A 20,335-nucleotide genomic window follows, 5' to 3' on the forward strand; every position below is an offset into this window, starting at 1 on the left:
ATATACTTGCTTCACGAATGACCAAGGTAGGAAAAAATTGGGCTGCGCAATACCGAACGATTTAACAAAATGACCTGCTTTCAGAAGCTTTACTCTTTGCATCGACCTTCACTGCTACGTCACATTGCCAGATACTCCATTACTTTTAAGCGTTTTTAAACAGCTTTGAGGATTACATTGTTCAAGAGCCATTAAATAGCAAGATTTCACAGGGGAAAGTCAGGTAAGGAAAAGCTTCGGATCTATTCAGACCAGGGGAACTTTTAGAGGCCCTCAATAACTTTGAATACTTGTAACTCTAAAAGCTTTGAGGGAATACATCTCAAATTTGTTACCCAGTCTGAACAGGGTTTTAAAAATCTCTCTTTTATCAAAATTTAATTTAATATTTTTATATTTGGCTTCTTTTTCGATAGGCAAAGAGTTTAGTGTTTCAGATTGCTTCTACTTTAAATTTTTTCAGCATCAACAACTTCTGTTAAAGTTAAAAAAAACCCTTTGTTCACCGCAAAAAGAAAAAGAACAACAATAACAAAAAGCACTGGGCTTCTGTTTTCCATGTTTGGTTAAGGTGTTTAAGTTAATGACTTACGACTTGAGTCAGAAAACTATTACTGCGAGAAATTAAGTGGCTGAATATTGTTAATATTAGCGTAGTCTTTCTGATTGTGATTCAAAAGAGTTATACATATATACAACTCACAATAGCACTTTCAAAAATATACTGCTTTTCACGTTAGCACCAAAACAAGATCTCAGTATTCATGTTTAAGCAAAGCACTTTTCGTGAAACTTGTTTACAACTGCATTGTTCATGAAAAATTAATTGTTGTACTGCCTTTTTAAAAGAATGTCAGACAGCATCTTATGCCTGTAGTTCACACCATTGAACTAGGCGTGTGAAGGTTATGAAAGTCTAAAAAAAGTAGCAGCCAGAAGGCTTAGGTTGAATTTCACCCTGCAGCCTCTTTATGGGAATTTTCAAGTCAACAAGCAATGGTAATTCAGCCTCTTCAATGCACCAAAAACCTTAAGTAAACCAACATTGCTTTAACTTCTGCTAAAGCTATTTAAGGTTTAAGTAAACGGGGTCGTTGCGAAGCTATACTGTGTCAAAAAGTATATACAATTGTGGCACTCCAGAACGCTACTTTAGAAGGTCTCCTTGGGACGATCTTCCTATTTTTACGCTACTCGTTTGTTTGAGGCCTGGTGATACGCGTTTTCTTTTTGCGCTTAAAGACGTACATTTTCCTTTTCTTCCTAACATCACAACATGTTTTAGGACAGGAGTCTGAGCAATGCGAGAAGCAAGACAGCTGGCAATTTGTTAAAGGACTAGAGAGCAATTCAGAAATATGGTGGATCATTTTCTCCTTATATTCTTCATTGTGATCAGTCAAAGACCTTCCAAATGGCGAAACCGTTTCTTCTGGTAATTTGACTAAATACGGAGATAATTCATTTCGCTTGCAGCAGTATGATGGGCAGGTTGGAGTGCAAAAGGACGAGCAATAAGTTGGGCATGGTTTAACTAGAGAAGACGGCGTTGTTGGGTTCGTTTCTTGGGAAACTACAGCACTACCAGTTGTCATCTGCATTGGTGGCTGTTCTGGTTTACTGGAACAGCAGTGTGATGGACACAAACTGTCACAGTGATATGCGCACTGCGACGGGCAAACGTCTGATGGCGATGCTGACGATCTGGGAAGATACGGCAGCCCACAACAATGTTGTGGACAAGTGGGAACACAACTAATGATACAAGTACTTGGACAGCCAGTTAAAGACGCCTGTGATATCTTGCAGCAATACGAGGGACAGGAGGGAAGGCAATTCGCTTTACATGTGGATGGGCAAGATTGTTTTGGTAATATTGGATGCTGTGTGGATATTGGCAGCGATGAACAGCACTGCATAGGACAAGGCGGACCGCATACTCCTTTGCATTTACCTGGACATGTGGATAGTGCAACGATTTTTAAATTACAGCAATACTTTGGGCAAGTAGGAAGACAGTGTGTCTTGCAGACTGAGCTGCATGAAGCCTGTGTAGGTTCCACCGTGGGAAGAAACTTTGCTGTACAACACTGACTGGGACAAGATGGAGCACAGCTGGTTTGGCAGTAACTTGGACAAGCGTTTGCGGATGGTTTGGGAGCTTTGCAACAATGTATTGGACATGATTGGTGACAGCTTGTGTGACATTCTGACGGACAGGTCGGAGGTGATGATGACGGAACAAGATAATGGAGTTGCTCGCAGCAATGTTCAGGACAAGCCGGTTCACAACTTAGGTGGCAAATATCTGGGCAGTTTCCCACCAGGTGATGTTCAGGAGGTTTACAGCAATGGCTTGGGCAAATTAATGGACACTTTGAGGCTGGACCACATTCCGCAGGGCAATGTGACGCTGTTGGTTTCGGCGAAACCGCTTTGGAAACAGGGAGAATATGAAAACGTCAGAAGTCCTCCCTTGATATCATCTAAGGTACATGCATGTCGACTGCAAATGGAATTTAAGGTATTCAACTTAGAAGTTTTGTATGCATGAAAGTAAACTCGGTTGACATTGAAGTCTTTGATAATTACCGTTCGTGTAGGCGTGGAGCAAATAATGTACATTTAAAATAAAAATCATACCCAGCCTATTTTACGTATCTCTGCTTACCAACACAACGGTGGCCGTTAAAAGTGAATCCTGATATACAAATGCAGATTCCTTGATGACAGTGCGAATGAGGTGGGCACCCTTGACAGTTATCCACTAGAATGGGAAGTAATGACACGCCGTTTCAGACAAAGGGGTATCTAGTTAACTACTGCAATCATTCTTGCAAAGTCTACACCCAAACAATGAGCATCAAAAAGAAAAGGAAAAAAAATATAACAAAAACCAATGTGGCACCTGAAATCTTTTCTTTTGTAATCCGTTTTACATTATAATTTGTTTTTATAGCTGTCGTGCAAATAATTTATAGTCTCCAAAATAATTGGATATGCGGAGCTGCTCGTAAGTTGCTTGTTTTATGTCATGTTAGTTTTGATAATATCGTATTGGCATCAAGCAATGATTCATTGTTCACGCGCTAATTAAATTTCTCAAACTTCCCTAAAATACGCGCTATTGAGGTTTCATAATACACGAGAGTAATATCAGTGAGGCAGTAAGTACATCCGCGAGTAGGGACAACACTTAAGGTCGAAAGTAAAAATCGATCGAGAACTCATCACGGCCGTAGCTATACTAAACTAAAATCTTAGCGTAGGAATATCTGAAAAAGAAAAAAAAAATGCTTATTTTTAATGCATAGCCTATTACGGGAACTTGAAATAAGTAAATTCCAATTCTGTACTGTGGCGAGTTGTCAGTCGTGGTAATCCCGCAGATCCCAACACAGAGCTTTTTGTGAGGTACTCTTAAAGCCCAGTAGAGGTTAATGACTTACCACGGCAGTGCCTTCCGTTGCCAATAAATCCTGGCTTGCAGACACATTCATTACTTATGCAGGTTGCATTGGGACTGCAGTGATGGCATCGTTTCACTAAATTAGAAAGAGCGCATTGCTTCTGCTTTAGAATCTAATAGATGAACTAAAAATAAATAAGATCAAAATAAGACAATAAGCTAATGGTGTGTAATAAAAAAACGCAGGATCATTATTGGTCTTAAGCAAGGCTTGCCAGTAAATAGCTGAGTTCACATTTGAAAACAAGCAAAATATTATCCCAAACTGAACTTACCCTTTTCGCACTCGAAACCATCGCCTTTGTAGCCAACTCTACATCTACACGCTCCTTGTACACATATGGCGTGTATATCGCACTGGTCACAGTCATCCACTTATAAATCAGGTAAACAAATAAACAAACAAACAAACAAACAAACAAACAAACAAACAAAATGACAACAAAAGTCAATATTTTGGTTCAATTATGAACAAGTAATATGCACAAGTTGCTATGGTGTTGCTAGAGATCCCAAACATGGAATTCGTAAAGACGAACAAGTTATCCATGGCATCGACAAACAACACTATACCTTCACAGTTAAATCCCCTGTAAGAACCGATGCATGAACAAGTGTAACCATTTTTGCCGTCGATACATTTTCCGCCATGCAAACATGGGTTAGGATGGCAGTATGACTTCGCTGAAAGAAATAAGGGCATTTGCATGCCAGCTCAATAAAACGTCAGAATAAAAAACCTCCCCAAAGAAAAAAAAAAAAAAACCAAACAAACATGTAAAAAGGAAACAACCCGATTTTTCAATTTTGGCGGTCCTAATACTAAAAAAAAAGTTTGCTGGGGTGAAAAAGTTATGACTCCGCTGAAATAAAGAGGATAGAAAAATATTACTTTTAAACTGAGCAGGCTAACGCTTAGACGAGGTAGCTGATAATGAAAAGAAGTGTTCCGTTCCAGCTGGTATATCATAATTTGTGTTTGAATGGGCATGCAACGTATTTCGAACAAGGAAATCATCAGGGAAATTGGCAGCAGACAGCAGCTAAATAGCAGGGCATTGATTAGACACACCCAGGGGATTGTAATACGCATTGCAAAGAGATCACTAGACCGGAATCTAAAACGAGAGAGAAGCAGAAAAAAAATCCATTGCATAAATGGAGGGGGCCATGAATAAACAATACGGGAAAGAACAAATATATGGACCACAAGGGAATGGACTGATTTCTTCGGGAAATAGTACTGCAGCATCTAGACTTTCGTCTAGATACGCGAGAGGGGGGAGGGGGGGAGGGGGGAAAACGGGGGAGGAGGACACAGCTACTTTCTATCCCGACCTGCTGCCTCGCATGTCGGTCCTTGGAATCCTTTGGAGCACAGACACTGGAATTTGGTTCCTTTTGGAACGCAGCTCCCTCCATTCTTACACGGCGCACCTGCGCAAGGGTCTGGTGTTTTATGTGAAGGCGGAGCTGCTCCTAAGTGCAAGATTCAAGCGAAATATATTTAGGATTTATTTTTGTCCGGTATCTGCATAGTTTCACAATGGATGTCGCTAGAACAAGTGATGTCATCTTGATATCGTTATCAATTTGGACAGCGTACACACCGCTCCGCAGAATTTGAAAACGCAGTTTTTTTTCTGCGGTTAGGCCTACAGCCACACTAATCCGTCATAAAAACGGAGCTTTTATCTTGAAAACGCTCTTCAAACTGAAGGAATTTAAAAACACCAGCTTTTCGTTTTCGTGTGGAGGGAAACCATTTTGAACAGGAAGCTTTGCGAAATCGTCGGCGTCGAGATGTGATTGTTGCGTTTTTAAATTCCTCCGGTGTGGTGTGGACAAAAAAAAATTGATGGGTTTTCAGGGTGAAACCTCCGTTTTCAAATTCCTCTGGAGTAGTGTTGACAGGCCCTTAGAACAAAATAATGTTACGTTTTGTTTACGTGTGTTCAGGCAAGGTGTAAAAAGATCCGTGAGGTAAATAATAATAGGTCGGAATGAAATTAGGCGTTTACAGGTGCTAATCACAAAACATGCATAGAAAAATGTCAAACAAAGGCTTTTATTTCTAACTTGATAATGATTGCTCAAACTCATTTATAATTCATCAAGTTTAAACAAAGGAAATCATGACCGTGACGGTGTTTGGATATCGGATCTTAATTAGCATAGATTTTTACGATTTTAATTCTCTGTTTTTTCCTTAATTTTTGTTTCGATTGAGGAGTTCGTCAAAAATACTCCGCTACGCATCGTATTTTCAACTCTTTTCTCGGTGTTTGGAAATGTGGCCAAACACTGTCTTTCTTGTTTGATATATTACGTCAAGATGACCTGGAAACGTCGTTTTTAGCGTTAATATTCATTTTGAAATTTATTACTTAATTTTCGCTGGTTAGAATCTGTGTAGTTCTGGACAGTAAGAAGTTTGAAAAAATAAAGAGCCGATGTGTGAAGCAAGCTATCGATAACAACCTTAAAGAATGATCATCGAGAGCTAAACATTTTTCCTTTACCGAAAGAGACTAGGACAAGTCGACCCTATCATAATTCCAAGATAATTGAAAATTTTAAGCACATTTCTACTCGAATATTCTAGGTTGAATATTTTTGACCACCTTTCAAGACATTCCGTGTACTTCCAAATTTCCCGCTCGGTCGAGCTGAGATTGTCTCACATTCTGACCAAAGTTTCCGGAATTTTTGGGTAAATGGTAAACAACCAACATTTACTGGTCGGCACCTAGCGCCCAAAGCTATCGAGATGATTGTACAGACTTACCGACGGAGAGCTCACAGTTTTCTCCTTCGTAACCAGAAGCGCAAAGGCACCGATGACCATTAGGCTCTTCGAAACACGATCCACCATGTTTACACGGATTAGGAACACAGAATCGCGGATTGGACGCTAAAAGAGAAGGAGAACAATTGACATTAGACAGCGCAGTCGCTGGTTGTCCTAGTATACCTGAGGAAAATTATAGAACGTTGTCATATGATGTCACGGAAGCTATATTGGTGTTCGGAAACAATAGAAGGGCGGCCATGTTGTTGTACCAAAATAATATTGTGGGATTTGAACTCTTTTGATATGTAAACAACTTTTTTTGTTCCAATAAATTTGCATGGCTATTGGCTACGTGAATGAAAATGCTCTATGTTCGACAGATGACAAAGGAAACTGAATGAACATGTTCATACATTTCATTTGTTTGTGTCCTCTAGGCCTCACTATCAAGTTGAATTTTATTACATCGAAAGTAGCCTATTGCGGTGTAAAGAATAAAAGAGACTAAAGTCGAGTTGAAAAATCGTAAAATAAATGATTTACTTACATGTACCTTAGTGTTAGCAACAAAGAGAGGATGATCTTGAAAGCGCAGGACAGCTAAACATCATTTCTCGTTAGTTAGAAATATCGCTCCGTAAATCCCCGGTGCAAGTGTTTGCATGTTTGATTTCAAAAGCGCTGTGTATTATTTACCAGAGTTGGCATGTTCACTGGAAAAAATAGCTGCTTCTCCGAAATTGCTGCGCAGTTTCGTTCGAAAGAGGTCTCTTTTAAAAGCATCTCCTAAGGGCTGGGCAGGAAAATTATCACACCCCGAATGAAAAAGGTGGTAATATTGCATAAAAACAAACAAACAAACAAACAAACAAACACAATCCGAAACAAAGTAGAAACAGAAATATCTGCCATTTTTTTTCTGCGCTTATGTTAATTGTTACGGCTACATACCTCCAACACGGAAACATTCTCCTCGAATTCCTTCCCCATAATAACCTCCATCACAGACGCATTTTCCATTTTCACAGTGTGCATGGACATCACATTTGGCGCATTTATCCTCTGAGGAAAAAAAGAAAAAAAAAATCACATTTGAAATCACATTTTTGTCGTGTAGCTAGATGAGATTGATCAGTAAATAGAAAACGTATTTCATCTATATGATTATTAAGGTGATTCCCTAGTAAAAGAACCCGCTATAGATTTCCAATGAAACTTGGTATGCTATTGTTACAGGACAAGAAGATATTAAAAACGTAATAAAAAGAGGGGGTCACCGGCTTGTTTTCACGCCCCAATGCTGACAAATATGGTTCTTTAGGTGACTTTTAGTAATCTCCTTGAGCAACAAATAGACTCGATTATTTTTCAATGCAGCGTGTTATATTACACAGACTTTCTTTGATTGTTTGTTCATCTGCGTCCCAGAAGAACTGTCTTCAAATACCCTGCATTTTTTATCCTTTTAAACATAATTTAGGCATACGCTGTTGGGCCCGTTATGTCTCCCTCTGTTGTATTTATTTCATTTGCCAAAAAAGTAGCCATAGATTTCTGCTAATTTTTTTCTCAGTTATTGAGGATATTGTTCTCATTGAAATTATGAAATAAAAAGTGGAGGTTACCCTGTTCGTTAAAGAGAAAAGGAGCATTTATTTCGCTATCGAGCTTAGTTTGAGGGAAGTCTCTTACGTTTTGTACGCGCACGCGTTCATGTGCGCGCGCTAATAACGCGAAAATCATGCGCAGTATGGATGCGCAATGCAACACTAAGAAATCACCTTAAGTGAGGGTATTATCTTTTTTTCCTTCTGTGTTATAAGCAGGTATAATTAGAACCACGCTGGTCCGACCTAAGCAAACAAACAACTCAGCTCAGCTCATCTCCTTTTACTTTGTTTTATTATGGTTACTAGTAAGGAAAACATCGACCTAAATCATAATAGTAGCTTTTTATAGCTTGCTAAATTTCCCTACAGTTTCTGATCTGGTGGGAATTTTCTATTTTTCTTGGAGATGGGAAAAGAAAAGCCCTACAAATAGAACTTTGAGACCATACATGTAACACATACCTTCACACGTTGAACCTTCAAAGCGGTTAGAGCACTGACAGACGTAAGATTGGTGCTTTAAGTGACAGGTGCCGCCGTTTTTACATGGGTTAGGTTCACAGGCAGTGGCTTCTTTGGTGTCATGGGATTCGCAGATTGGATAAAATCACAACAACAATAAAACGCAAAGTGAATAAAAAGAAAATTTAATTATTTTGTGTTTACCACCCGACTGTGTCAAGGCGATTTATCGATCGCCTGATAACAGTTAATCTTTTTTTTTTCTGTGGCAAAGGTCTTTTGTATTGTATGTAGAATGCTATTTTTAATGCAATTTTCCAGAAGTGAAGCAACTTTCGTAAGCTTGTAATTGGTTTGCTTATTAGCAGTTGTTCTTGTTTTGGGGCTAGGGGCATTGTTTCTGTTGTTTCTTCTATTGTCTTATCAAAGGGTATCATGCAGGTGACCTTACAAGAGGTGCTGCCCGACCCCAATTTCCAACTAACTATATTGAAAGGAAATCCACCAGTAAGGTCTAATGTGAATCCGTTTAAGCCCTACCTAAGAGCTAGCTATTCTTTTGCTAATGGTCTTGGGATTTTTATCAAGAACTTAAGATTGTTTATTTTTAGAACTTAGAAAGGAATGAAGGTAACGTCAAGAAGATTGTCATAAAATGAGGGGCATTATTAGATACTGTATTATTAATGTAAAATAATATAATATGATATTAAATAATATGAAATTCAATGGAATTACATAGCGTTTTACATGAGCATGTCGATGTTTTTTAACTATGCAATCTCTACATAAGAAGACTCAATAAAGGAGGGAACTTTGATTTTTTCATTGTTTAGTTTTTTCTTCCGTTTATTTATTTATTTATTTATTTATTTATCTATCACTTTTATCTTTTTTTAAAGGGGGGGGGGGTGGTGGTGACGACAGAAAAAGCAAAAAACATTGGATGCTGTAAAATATAAGTCTTGGTGAAACAATTACAAGTATCCTAAGCTACATTTGCTCATGTACCATGATGGCTAAGCCAATGAAAACTCTGGAATTGCATTATCCAATGATCCAGTTTATCGACACTGAACAAACTTCAACACCTAGTGCCTTTCGATTACTTTCCTATCTACATTATTATATATCCTTCGTCACTGACTTTCAAGCAAACGGTTTCATTAATGTCCTTTTCGTTTCAAATGTAATATTAAAACGCTTTTCGATTATTTAAATCTTTAGGTCAGATGTATTCCTGGAGCGTTGACAGTGTCAATGTCAAAGTTCTTTCCTAGCTTCCTGATGGCATGCGACTCTGTCTTGTGAAATCGACCCGATAATTTCGTCATACGTTTGTGACATCACAGCATTCTTCATCGTCTTTGATCCAGTTAGGGCCTTCTGACAGTCACGTGTCTGTCGTTATCGAAACGTTCAATCAGTGTTGTTTAATTGTTCGACGAAGAACGAGATGTCTGGCAATATTTCTAGATGCCATTGTTAGTGTTCCATTGTAACTACATTTCTGTTAGATTTCCTTATCGGAGGTTGCGATATTAGCACTACGATCTTCACTCTGTAGATCTGGACTCGGCAAAGTCATTCTGGTGGAAAACAAATATCAAAGGTGCGGACGGGCATCACGTTGACTAAATATGTGTTTCAGTTCAATTTCGGAAGAAATAATTCTTTTAAATGGTCGTTTCTCTGACCATTGAAGAAATGAAGCATAGCAACTCGTGTAGCAGCTGTTATTTTTTGGGGGCCAAGGTGATTGTTTCTGTTGTTTGTTTTAATGTTCTCTTAAAGGGTATCGAGTCGAGCCATTCATGTGAGAGCTTGGGAGAACTGCTATCCGAACCGATTAGAAGCTAACATTCCAACACTTTTTACACATACGTGACTGTTAGGAAAGAAATTGATAATCTCTCGCTCACCTTCACACGTTTCCCCGTTGTATCCTTCTCTGCACCGGCATATAAACTCGCCAGGAGCCACTCCTTCAATACATGTTCCTCCATTTTCACACGGATTTCCCAGACAAGGGCTAACATCTTAATGAAAATAGTTAAAGGAAAATAAGTAAATGAATAAAGAAAAGAAAATGGGAAAACAAGTTAGCAGAAGTACGTACGACTTAGGTTGATTTTTCATTGGTTTCAAAATTTCAGAAAATTCGATTTAACTGTCATTAATGCATTGCTCTGACCTATTAGGTAAGACAAAAAGCTCAATGAATCAATCAATTATATCTGGACAGAAATAGAAACACGCAACTGGTGCAAAAAGCTGGAAAGCGGAGGCTTAAACCTGGTCAGAATGGTGTTAAGTTTGCTATTCCCTTGATTGTTTGAAATAGTTAAGTGCAGTTATTTAAAATTAACTGTAGAGTTAAGTTCAGTAAACAGGAAACCATGACAAAAAGTAATTGTGTGATGAATATGTGATGCAATGGCCAATTCCGTCTATGAAACGCGCCCGCAGGGAATCATGGTAGTTTTCTTCATCACTGCAAATATCCAGTCCAAAATGGTTAATACGACAACCATGATTCCCTGCAAACGCGTCTCATCGAGGGCACTGGGCATTGACAGCTGATTGAACCGCTCTATCTAGTGTAACCCATGGGTCGACGCACCTTTGCATAAGGGTCCTCTATAAGTCTCAAGACAAACGCAAACAAATCCTGAATTATTCTCATGACAAGAACCGCCGTTATAACAGGGGTTTGGATGGCAAACACTAAGTGGCGTAGCTGTAACAAAACAAAACAAAAAAGGACTACAGTACACAAAGCATGCGCTGTTGCAAATTAGTCAGCTGCTCAAAATTCACTCCCTTGTCTGGTATTCTCGTATTGTTTTTCGTCATTGGGTATTCTGTCGTCATTTGCTCAAGAATTGGTTTTCAAGAGAGAAGGGTTAAGTTGGTAAGGCATTAACTTTTCTCAAAACATTTGTGTTAGGCCTGGTTCACACTAGCGACATAACGTCATAGCGACATAGCCACATAATCGCTCATGTCAACAATGTGAACATCAACGTAAAGGAACAAGGAAAAGATCAGTTGTTGTGTTATTTTTTTTGTAAAACAAATACCTCTTAGTCGGCGCGTCGGGTATGTTATGGACGGGTCAATGGATGAGTGAGTCAGTGAGTGAGTGAGAGAGAGATGTATGTATGTCACACCAATCAGATTGGATCTACTATAAACAGCCAATCAAATTTCTTGTTGTAAAGGTAAATGGTATGTAAGAAGATCTGATCCCGATAGAGTTCAGAACGACCGTATTTATTCCTCTATAAAAGAGGAGGAAGTATTCATATATTGGGTTTACTTCGACATTTTCTGTGGGTTAGGCTGAGGATTTTAGTTAAATGAAGGAGATGAGCCTTGAGGTTTGAAACAGTTCGTGAGTTAGTAGTATGCAAATGAAACGAGACATTTTTATTTTGAGTTACAAAGGTAACTTGATACTTTTGTTTTTCACAAGGAGTATATTCAATTAGAGGTCACGAAACGTCGCGTCTAGTTCTTAGGACATGTTTTAGAGGGGACGAGACTTTAGATTTGAAACAGTTCTAACGTTTACAATAGTAAGTGCGGGTAACGATTGTTTTGTTCTTGTTGCATGCAAATATAAGGAGATATTTTTGTTTTTCAGTTACAAAGTGTAATTTGACACTCTTGTCTTTCACAAGGGAGTAAATTCAATTAGAGCGGACGAATCGTCACTACTCTTTCCCACGAGATGTTTGCTATCTTTAGTAGCAAATGGTAACTTAACACTTTTGTTTTTTATATGGGAGTAAATTCAATTAGAGCTGACAAGTTATCGGCTATTGTTTCCAGGATATTAAACAAAAAAGAAGCTTTCGTTTCTGGACGGTTTTTACGTCTCTGCAGTAGCAGTTTAATAGTTTTATTTGATGACATTTATTTCAGTCCGATATTTTTAAAGATAAAGAGTATGAAAACTGTTGAAATGTTCTTTGAAGACTGCATGGCACCAAGTTAAAGTGCAATGTAATTAAATCAGACTTTCAACATGTCAGAGGTTTTTTTCTCCTTTCAATTTTCGGTGAAGTAGTGTTGTGTTGTGTAAAAAGGTAAACTTACGACTCGTATAAAATGCTAAAAAGTCTCTAAATTAACTTGAGTATTTTTGAGCAAAAATTCCTCTTGAGGGTTGGAAGGATTATTACTGTACCATGAATGCTTCTATCTCCGACACTTCACACACACAAAAAAAACTCTTGCACGCTTTGCGTGCCCATGCTTTTTTCCTGATGTTATGATATTTCTTTTATGTCATTAAGTCAGGATGTTCACACTGTAACATAACGAGATAATGTCCTTCTTATGTCGGTAGCGTGAACTAGGCTTCACATTAGTGTCCTATATGTAGGCCTTTGTCGTGATTAACAGCTTACTTACCAGTGTTCCTGGAGGACGTCAGAGACGGCGGGGAGGTTAGATTGAACTCCGTCACTTTTACTACTGAAGAAGAAATTCTTCTGTCAACTTTGTTTAACCCTTTTATTATGTTCCTTATCTTTGTTTGAGAGTTTGGTTGTTTTCTTGTGTTTGTGAGAATGTGAAAGACATATATAAGTACTTCTTACATCAGCTCTCATGATGACCCTGGTGATTCCTAGGGTGTACAAACAACCTAGACATGGTTTTTTTGCTCACTTTCTTTTTTCCATCGTCTAACCTAGTCCGGCTTGTTATTAGGGAGGATCAGTGGAACCCCGAATCAACCTTAAAAGGCGATTGTGACGAGAGCAAGCAGTGTAATAAGTTTAGTGTACAAACCAAGTGTATATATAATATCGTCGTATAGTTGAAAGTTATTTATCAACGCATTCGGCTATCGTGCTCACATCCTTGTTGCCACTCAATTCAGACCACGTAACGATTCATTTTGGGAGGTTACAATTGAGCCATTTGCCACACGCAACTGATTGGAAGGAAGTACAAAAAGAACAATTGTAACCTCCCAAATGAATCATCACATGATCTGAATTAGGTCGCAGCATATATGTAAACATGTTAGCCAAGTCCCTCTATTGAAGGCCTTCTTTAACAATATCTGGCCAGACCATAATGCGCCAAAAACCCTGTGCGCTATATAATACTTGGTTTTGTGTAGCCATTATCATGATACCTGTCACATTAACAATGGAAATGACTTCACGACTGCGTTTCAATGAACAACATGCAGCTATCAAAATGTTCTTAAATAAAACTGCAGAGAACAAATTTTATAAATACCTTCACATACATTGCCGTTTCCGTCGTATCCTTCCTGACAAACACATTTTCCATTGATGCACTTGGCATGGTCATGGCAATCGGTGCAGTGCAGAGCAAGCGACATTTTCACTGGATTTACGATGACAAGATCTGAGAAAACAATATTTTGACATTAGTCCCCGTTTTTTTCCCTGACTGTTCCAGGTTATCAGTAGTTGGGGATGAGCGAAAAAAAGAGGGCAAGCGAGAAAAAAAACGAGGGTCTATTCGCTCGTCCCAACTACCGAGAGCCTGGAACAGGCTAGAATTTTTACAGCTGGGAACACAGCATGTGTAATTAAAGCTTGAAAATTACTCATTAGCTAGAATACTAAGGTATTTAATTGGACCACTGAAAGGTATAACGTTAAGAAGCTTAGCTACCGAAATAGCCCAGAAAAAAGAAAAGAAAGTTCGCTTATTTTCTAGGACAGAGTCTAAACGGTCAAAGTATTCAAAATATGTGAGATAAATTATGTGAGTAACAGTAACTGCTATCAGCTGAAAAAGAATCTCCTCGCCTGCCCTTGACTTTACTTGGATATAGAGAAAAACTTATAACAATGGTAATTATTACCTATCGCTTAGGGCTCTTGTGAGAATTTAAGGGGCTGGATTCTACCTCGTTATTTCGCACGTTGTATTGAATAAATAACTGGTCTGATTCATCCCGTATGTTTTCATCTCTCAACGCAGTTTAATTTTTAATTCGGTGTATGCGTCTCTCACACGCAAAACCAGTCACTCACAAGTTAGAAACACGAAAATTTCCTAGAATCGAATAAACTGCTAGTTTTTACGATGCAATAATTGTTTCGCCCATTAAGGCTCCGTCCAAACTGCGCCAAAGAAATTTGAAAACGCAGCATTACGTCCACGGTCAGGCCTACCGTCCACACGAATTCGTCAGAAAACAGAGCTTTTCGGAAACGCTCTTCAAACCGGAAGAATTTGAGAATACCGGCATTACGTTTAAGTGTGGACGGAAAAGAATTTGAAAACGAAGCTTCTCAAAGACGATGCCGTCACGATACATGATGCGATTTCGCTGCCCGAGTTTTCTTCAAACACAAATCTAAAGCGACCGATGATTGTTGCGTTTTTAAATTTCTCCAGCGTAATGTGGACGGAAACATTTGATGCGTTTATGCGTAGTGTGGACAGGGCCTATGGAATGATATGGTTGATAGGAATTTCTAACTACAGCTAACGAACCTTCGCATATAGATCCAGTAAATCCATCAGTACAACGGCAATTAAAAGTGTCCCCAGCGACAACACATTTTCCTTCATTCATGCAAGGATTTTTGTAACAAGCGCTGCGTAATTCTGAATTAAAAATATAGATATGTCGACGGTCTAGATCTGGAATGTACTAGAATTTTAACGTTTCAATTTTGTAAGCACCAGAGTTGATCAGCTTGAAATTTTCTTCGTGATATTGATAGATGATTAAGATAGAGTAACCACCTTATTGGTCGTTTCTTATTTTCCAATATATCTTTTCTATTTCTTATTTCTTTTATATCAGTATCAAAATATACCACAATTATTCAAACAATCAAGGAAACAAGAAAAATAGAAAAGCATGCCACGCCACCTTCATACGGTTCTTCTTGTTCTTAATTTTTATACCTAATCGAGACGTGTTTGGTCTAACCATTGATCGTGGCAAGATCAAGCATGCAAACGAGGTATTTAACTCACACAAGTGACCAGGATATCTTAACCATATCAGGTCAGTGACTTGATATAACACGATATCAGAACAGTGGACACAACCTCTGATTGGCCAATTGCGAGTTTGGGTATGATAAATACGGAAATAATACCCTTCGACGACTGCTTGAATGTCTGTTCGTTTGTCATATTCATGAGCTTTTCTTGAGACTTTGGAAACAGGTTACATTGTTGCCAACGACAGCCCGTTTGCAAAGTTTATCACAAACGTTAGATAAAAAAGCAGGCATTTAAACTCCTGGTAAGTAATGCAGGGTCTTATATTTTTAATATATGAGACTTCAAACTACGTTTCTTAATATACCTTCGCAATGTTTTCCTTGATACTTGCTAGAGCAAATGCAGTGAAAGCCATCTAGCTCGTCTTCTATGCAGGTTCCTTCATTTTGGCAAGGCTGGGATTCACATTTGGAAATTCTTTCTGTCAAAAATCAAAGTTCAAGGCAAGTGACAACTTGCTACACAATTTAATATAAATTTGTAGCCGAAGATTCGCAGTCACTTTTCGGATTAGGGCTTTCCCACAGATGAACTGCCGCCTTTTCATGAATCCCCTGCTCCAACGCAAAACACGTTATTAAATAATTTATTTGTTTCGATGTTTATTTGTTTTCTAAGATAAGAAAAAAATGACTGGTAACCTGAGATTATTATTTTTCCTAAATTTAGTCAAGGGGCTCTTTTGGCTTGGCACATGCTTGATAAAGATTTTTATTAGGCTTGTAACTTTAAATCAAGAATTAGGCTCTTTAGCCACAGCAAAGCTGCACCCAACCAAAAGTATGCTATTCTATTGGGCTTAATTAAGTCCCAAGGATGCCTACTACTACATTGTACGTGTACTTTAATTGGATAAATATTATCAAACTGGACTTAATTGAAGCGTGTAATTCCAATCATCGAACAATACACGTATAGTGGAGTCAAAGGAAACATTTTCTTTTTCAAGAAACTAAGACATGTACACAAAGGAAAAGCAAAATATGTAACAGAACACAAGTAGCCTTTTATTAAACCTAACTGACAGTTGAATCACTAAGGCACCATCAAATCAATCAAAGCTAGTTGCAAAGATCGAAGTCTAGAACAATCCCAAATACATGGCGTACATAACAGAGGTAGGCATTCCAAAGAATCTAAATTACATTCCCTAATTAGCACAAAGACGCCGTAGATTATCCATGGTCTCTGACGCTCAATAATATCGACTTCCCTATCTCAAGCCCTCACCTTCGCATGTGACTCCTCTGAAAATTGGAGGACACATGCACATAAACTTCCCTGCTCCAGTGTTGTGGCACGTTCCAGAATTTTGACATGGACTTGAGTAACAAACATCCAAATCTGAAGAGAAAAAAAAATTATATCACTCATACATATACAATACGACCGATACAGAGTAAAACAAAAATCTTTTGATGTAGCAAAAAGAATATCTACCGGCAATTGAAATTACTTTGTGAATACAAATATAGCACATACCTCCACAGTCTACACCATAAAATCCAGGTAAACAATGGCATTCGAATTTCTTTTCTCCATTCAAACAAGTCCCGCCATTCTTACATGGGTTGCCAATGGCACAATGGTCAGCAGCTAAGAAAATAAGGGGGAAATACATTGCAACCTTAGTTGGTTTGTTAGCCTCTGAAATTACAAAGAGAATAAGTTTCTTCCCAATCGAAGGTGAACTATTCCCCAAGATGACAACGGTATTTCCTTTTATCTTGCTTACAGAGGCATAGACTAACGTTTACCTTCACAATTGCTTCCTTCAAATCCAGGAAGACAGATGCACTTGTACGAGCTACCATCCTCCTCGCACGTTCCACCATTCCTACATGGACTTGGAAGGCATTTGCTACTGACTGTGTAAATAAGTGTTGTAGTAACCAATCAAAGTGAGTCAAGCTAAAACAACCACTACAGTGGCAATGCGTGCCAACTGAAATTAATTGACTATTAGTTGAGCTTACTACCAGAGACCTCACTGCTTTTGTTGCGTAAATCAAGTTGTTCTAATGCTATCTAGGTGCATTTACAGAGAGCAGAGAGGTCTGTATCAAAGCAAGGTCACCTCCAGCCTCGCTGCCATTCAAAGGCCAGATCACTGAGCAGACAACTGTAAAATGGTCTATTCTATGTAGCTTAGTTGGTTTGATGATTCTCCGGTATGATTTTTTTTCTGCTACTGGAGCCAGCAAGGAAGTACTTTAAAGCATAGGTTCTGCTCTGCGAAATGAATTTTACGTGGTGCCTCCTTTGTCAATGCAGGAAGCAATGCGTTGCTTCTGTTGCGTGCTTACTTACTATCGCAGTTGGGCCCTTTGAATCCTCTCACGCATGTGCAGTGGTAACCATCTGAAGTAGCGTAGCAGTTTCCCTCATTCTTGCATGGGTTTGGAAGACAGTGGTTAACCTCTAAATGAAACATTTGTATATCATTGATCGAGTATTGAAAATGCGCGTCATTTTAATCCCCGATCTGCCCTTTTCAGTAGAGAAGGATTAATAGTTTTATCGTGATGTTCAATACTACTAGACAAGGCTGTTATCAGAAGGAATCTTCAAGGAATTTTGAGAAGATGACCCTGTTGCATTTACTTTAATAAGCAGAAGCTATAAATAAGTGTAGTTTACTCAGGTGATATGTCATGATCTTGATGTGCGCAGCTAACAGCTGAGGAACGGCAGCTTTCCTCCGTACTCAGAAACTGCTCTGTAGTTCTCTAAGCAAATACAAATGATCGATTATTCTAATGAGACAAGCCATGGAAGTGTGACGGAACGTACCCTCGCAGTCTTTTCCCATGAATCCAATGGGGCACTCACACTCGTAGTGCTTCTCAAAAGCTGTACATATGCCGTCGTTTCTACATGGATTAGGACTGCATTTTGCCTTTGAAACACCTTATATAGATCGTAAACAAACAAAATGGATGTTTTAGTAAGTTCTTAAATTGCTACCTGAGAGAAATTTAATATAATTCATATTGTGAACTTAATGGAATACGACATTCCAATCCGCATCTCTCCTAAGTTGAATGCTTTGATTGACTTTGTATTTGCACTGAGTCATATGACCCCTTCGGTTCCTTTGATGCACCATGATCTGAGAGATCTTGGATTGATCTGTTAAGAAAAGAAACGCAAAATCCGTTTTCGGATTTAAGTAACCAATCTTGGATTTTGTTAGAGAAACGCGCCCTTAGTCTCTATTTTATGTTCAAGTACTTTATCGCTCGTTATTTAACCTACCTTTATGGACGTGGCGGTTAACCTCTTCGTGTATTTCCCCAGCCAGAAATGGAAATGGTGGCTCAAACAAGCCACGTGGTGGCACAAAGTTTGGTACTAAATTGGGAGGTGGTATGTCAGGCAAACCAAAGTTATTAGGAGCCATTTGGGGTGATGGACCTACATCGGGAATTGCTGTTTCTGGTCCCAAGTCATGCTCAGGGGCAATTTCGTGAATGGGGACAGCTTCGTGATCTGGGAGAAAAGTATGAATGGGGTTCATCTCTTGAAAGTGGGTAGGGCCCATTTCATGGAGGGGAGCAACAGGCTGTGGAGGATCTGGCAATGGTGGAAGTATAGGTCCAATTGGAGCTGGCATAACAGGAGGTGGTTGGGGTCCTTCATCGAGATGAATTGCATCGGGGGAGTGTACTGCATCAGAAGGAAGAGGAAATTGTCCTTCCAGATTGACAGGGGCAATTCGATGTGGAAACGGCCCAATAGCTCCGGAGAAAAGACGTTTATTATGTAAATCGTTTAAGAATTGCATTCGCTGAAGTTGAACGGGAAGAAACAACCTTTTCACAGATCCACGTTGCTTTTGAAGATTGTCGTTAATCTTTCGAAGGTTTTGCAACACGGTCTTAAAAGGTGTCGGTCCCCATATATGAATTGCTTTCAGTGGTCGAGGTTTCTTGAGTCGATTTTTTATCACAGCGGAAGTGGCTACTACACGCAATGGTTTTGCTGGTTGTGGTAGTGCGGTAGATCCGTGTGAAATCTTCCGTCGAAAAGTTTTATTATTTTCAGAGCGATTACTTCCTCGCTTAATTCTTTCCGGCGCCTCGTCATAATCTACCGCGCTTTTCTCTGGTCCATATCGTGTCCTTTCGGTTAAAAATCGGAAATATGCATTGGTCCGATACGGATAAAGAAAGTCAACTTTGCGTCGTGGACGAAGACGTTTCCCTTTTGTGTGAGAAATTGAGAGTAAAACCAGCCATATTAAGGTGATTTGTAATCTAAGTTGTTTCATTACGAGTTCTTCACGTCCTTTCAAAACCCTCCTGTGTAAATTTCCCCTCTGATTCGGCCATTTCTTTTGTTTAAACAACCCACGACGCTACAATTTAGAAGGAAACAATTGTTTAGACGATCCCTGTTCACAGATGCGATGTGATTTCACTGATATGATGACATCAGTCAAGTATGACTAACAATATACTACCAATAAAGAAACCACGGGCTGTCCATTGTCGATTGTCAAAAGATGGGCGTTTGTCAATGATGTCTGAATTCCAAATCAGCAACTGGAGATGAACTTCAAAGCTTTTCCAATTTTGTACCTGTTTACGCTTCGCTAGACTTCCCAGCTAGTTTATTGATCCAGGAAACAATGCTAGTAGTAGTTTATTGGTGAAAAACGAAACTAACAGGTGTTTTGTTTGTTTGTTTGTTTTTTTCGTCTTGCACCCTGGTTTTACGTTATCTACCTTTAACTACAAAAACTGAGTTAGCAACTGGTGGCTGTGTACACAGATGTGAAGCATTTCCGGAAATGCGCTGTAGAACGGAACAAAGTTTTTTATTTTTTTTTTATTTTTCATTTTTTTCGACAAATAAACAAATTGACTTATGCACACTACGTTTGCTTGCCATTTATTCATTGATATACTACGATAATTGTTCTACTCGAATTATTTTATTTGAGTTACTCATACGCAATGTGTAGATACTAAT

General features: G+C 38.8%; 1 protein-coding gene across 4 annotated transcripts; it reads right to left on the reverse strand.

The window, feature by feature from the left end:
• Window positions 1–809: 809 nt before the first annotated feature.
• LOC145494603 (uncharacterized) lies at window positions 810–20,098 on the reverse strand. Of its 4 annotated transcripts, none has more exons than XM_081474123.1 (21): window positions 18,617–20,098; window positions 18,152–18,268; window positions 17,669–17,779; window positions 17,116–17,226; window positions 16,841–16,954; window positions 16,589–16,702; window positions 15,663–15,779; window positions 14,834–14,947; window positions 13,598–13,729; window positions 12,758–12,820; window positions 10,959–11,075; window positions 10,258–10,374; window positions 8,336–8,446; window positions 7,215–7,325; window positions 6,258–6,383; window positions 4,808–4,948; window positions 4,043–4,153; window positions 3,745–3,843; window positions 3,450–3,545; window positions 2,672–2,767; window positions 810–2,434 (listed from the first exon to the last, which is right to left on the reverse strand). In XM_081474123.1, exons 1-21 carry the CDS (start codon window positions 19,629–19,631, stop codon window positions 1,191–1,193), a joined length of 4,377 nt encoding a protein of 1,458 aa, XP_081330249.1. In that variant the 5' UTR covers window positions 19,632–20,098; the 3' UTR covers window positions 810–1,190. The 4 variants fall into 4 exon arrangements, with proteins under 4 accessions (XP_081330249.1, XP_081330250.1, XP_081330251.1 ...); XM_081474124.1 differs by having other exon boundaries at window positions 8,336–8,443; window positions 18,617–19,650; XM_081474126.1 differs by having other exon boundaries at window positions 2,354–2,506; window positions 18,617–20,094.
• Window positions 20,099–20,335: the final 237 nt, after the last annotated feature.

This window comes from Orbicella franksi, chromosome 8 (genome assembly GCF_964199315.1).
Source record: "Orbicella franksi chromosome 8, jaOrbFran1.1, whole genome shotgun sequence".
Taxonomy (NCBI): domain Eukaryota; kingdom Metazoa; phylum Cnidaria; class Anthozoa; order Scleractinia; family Merulinidae; genus Orbicella; species Orbicella franksi.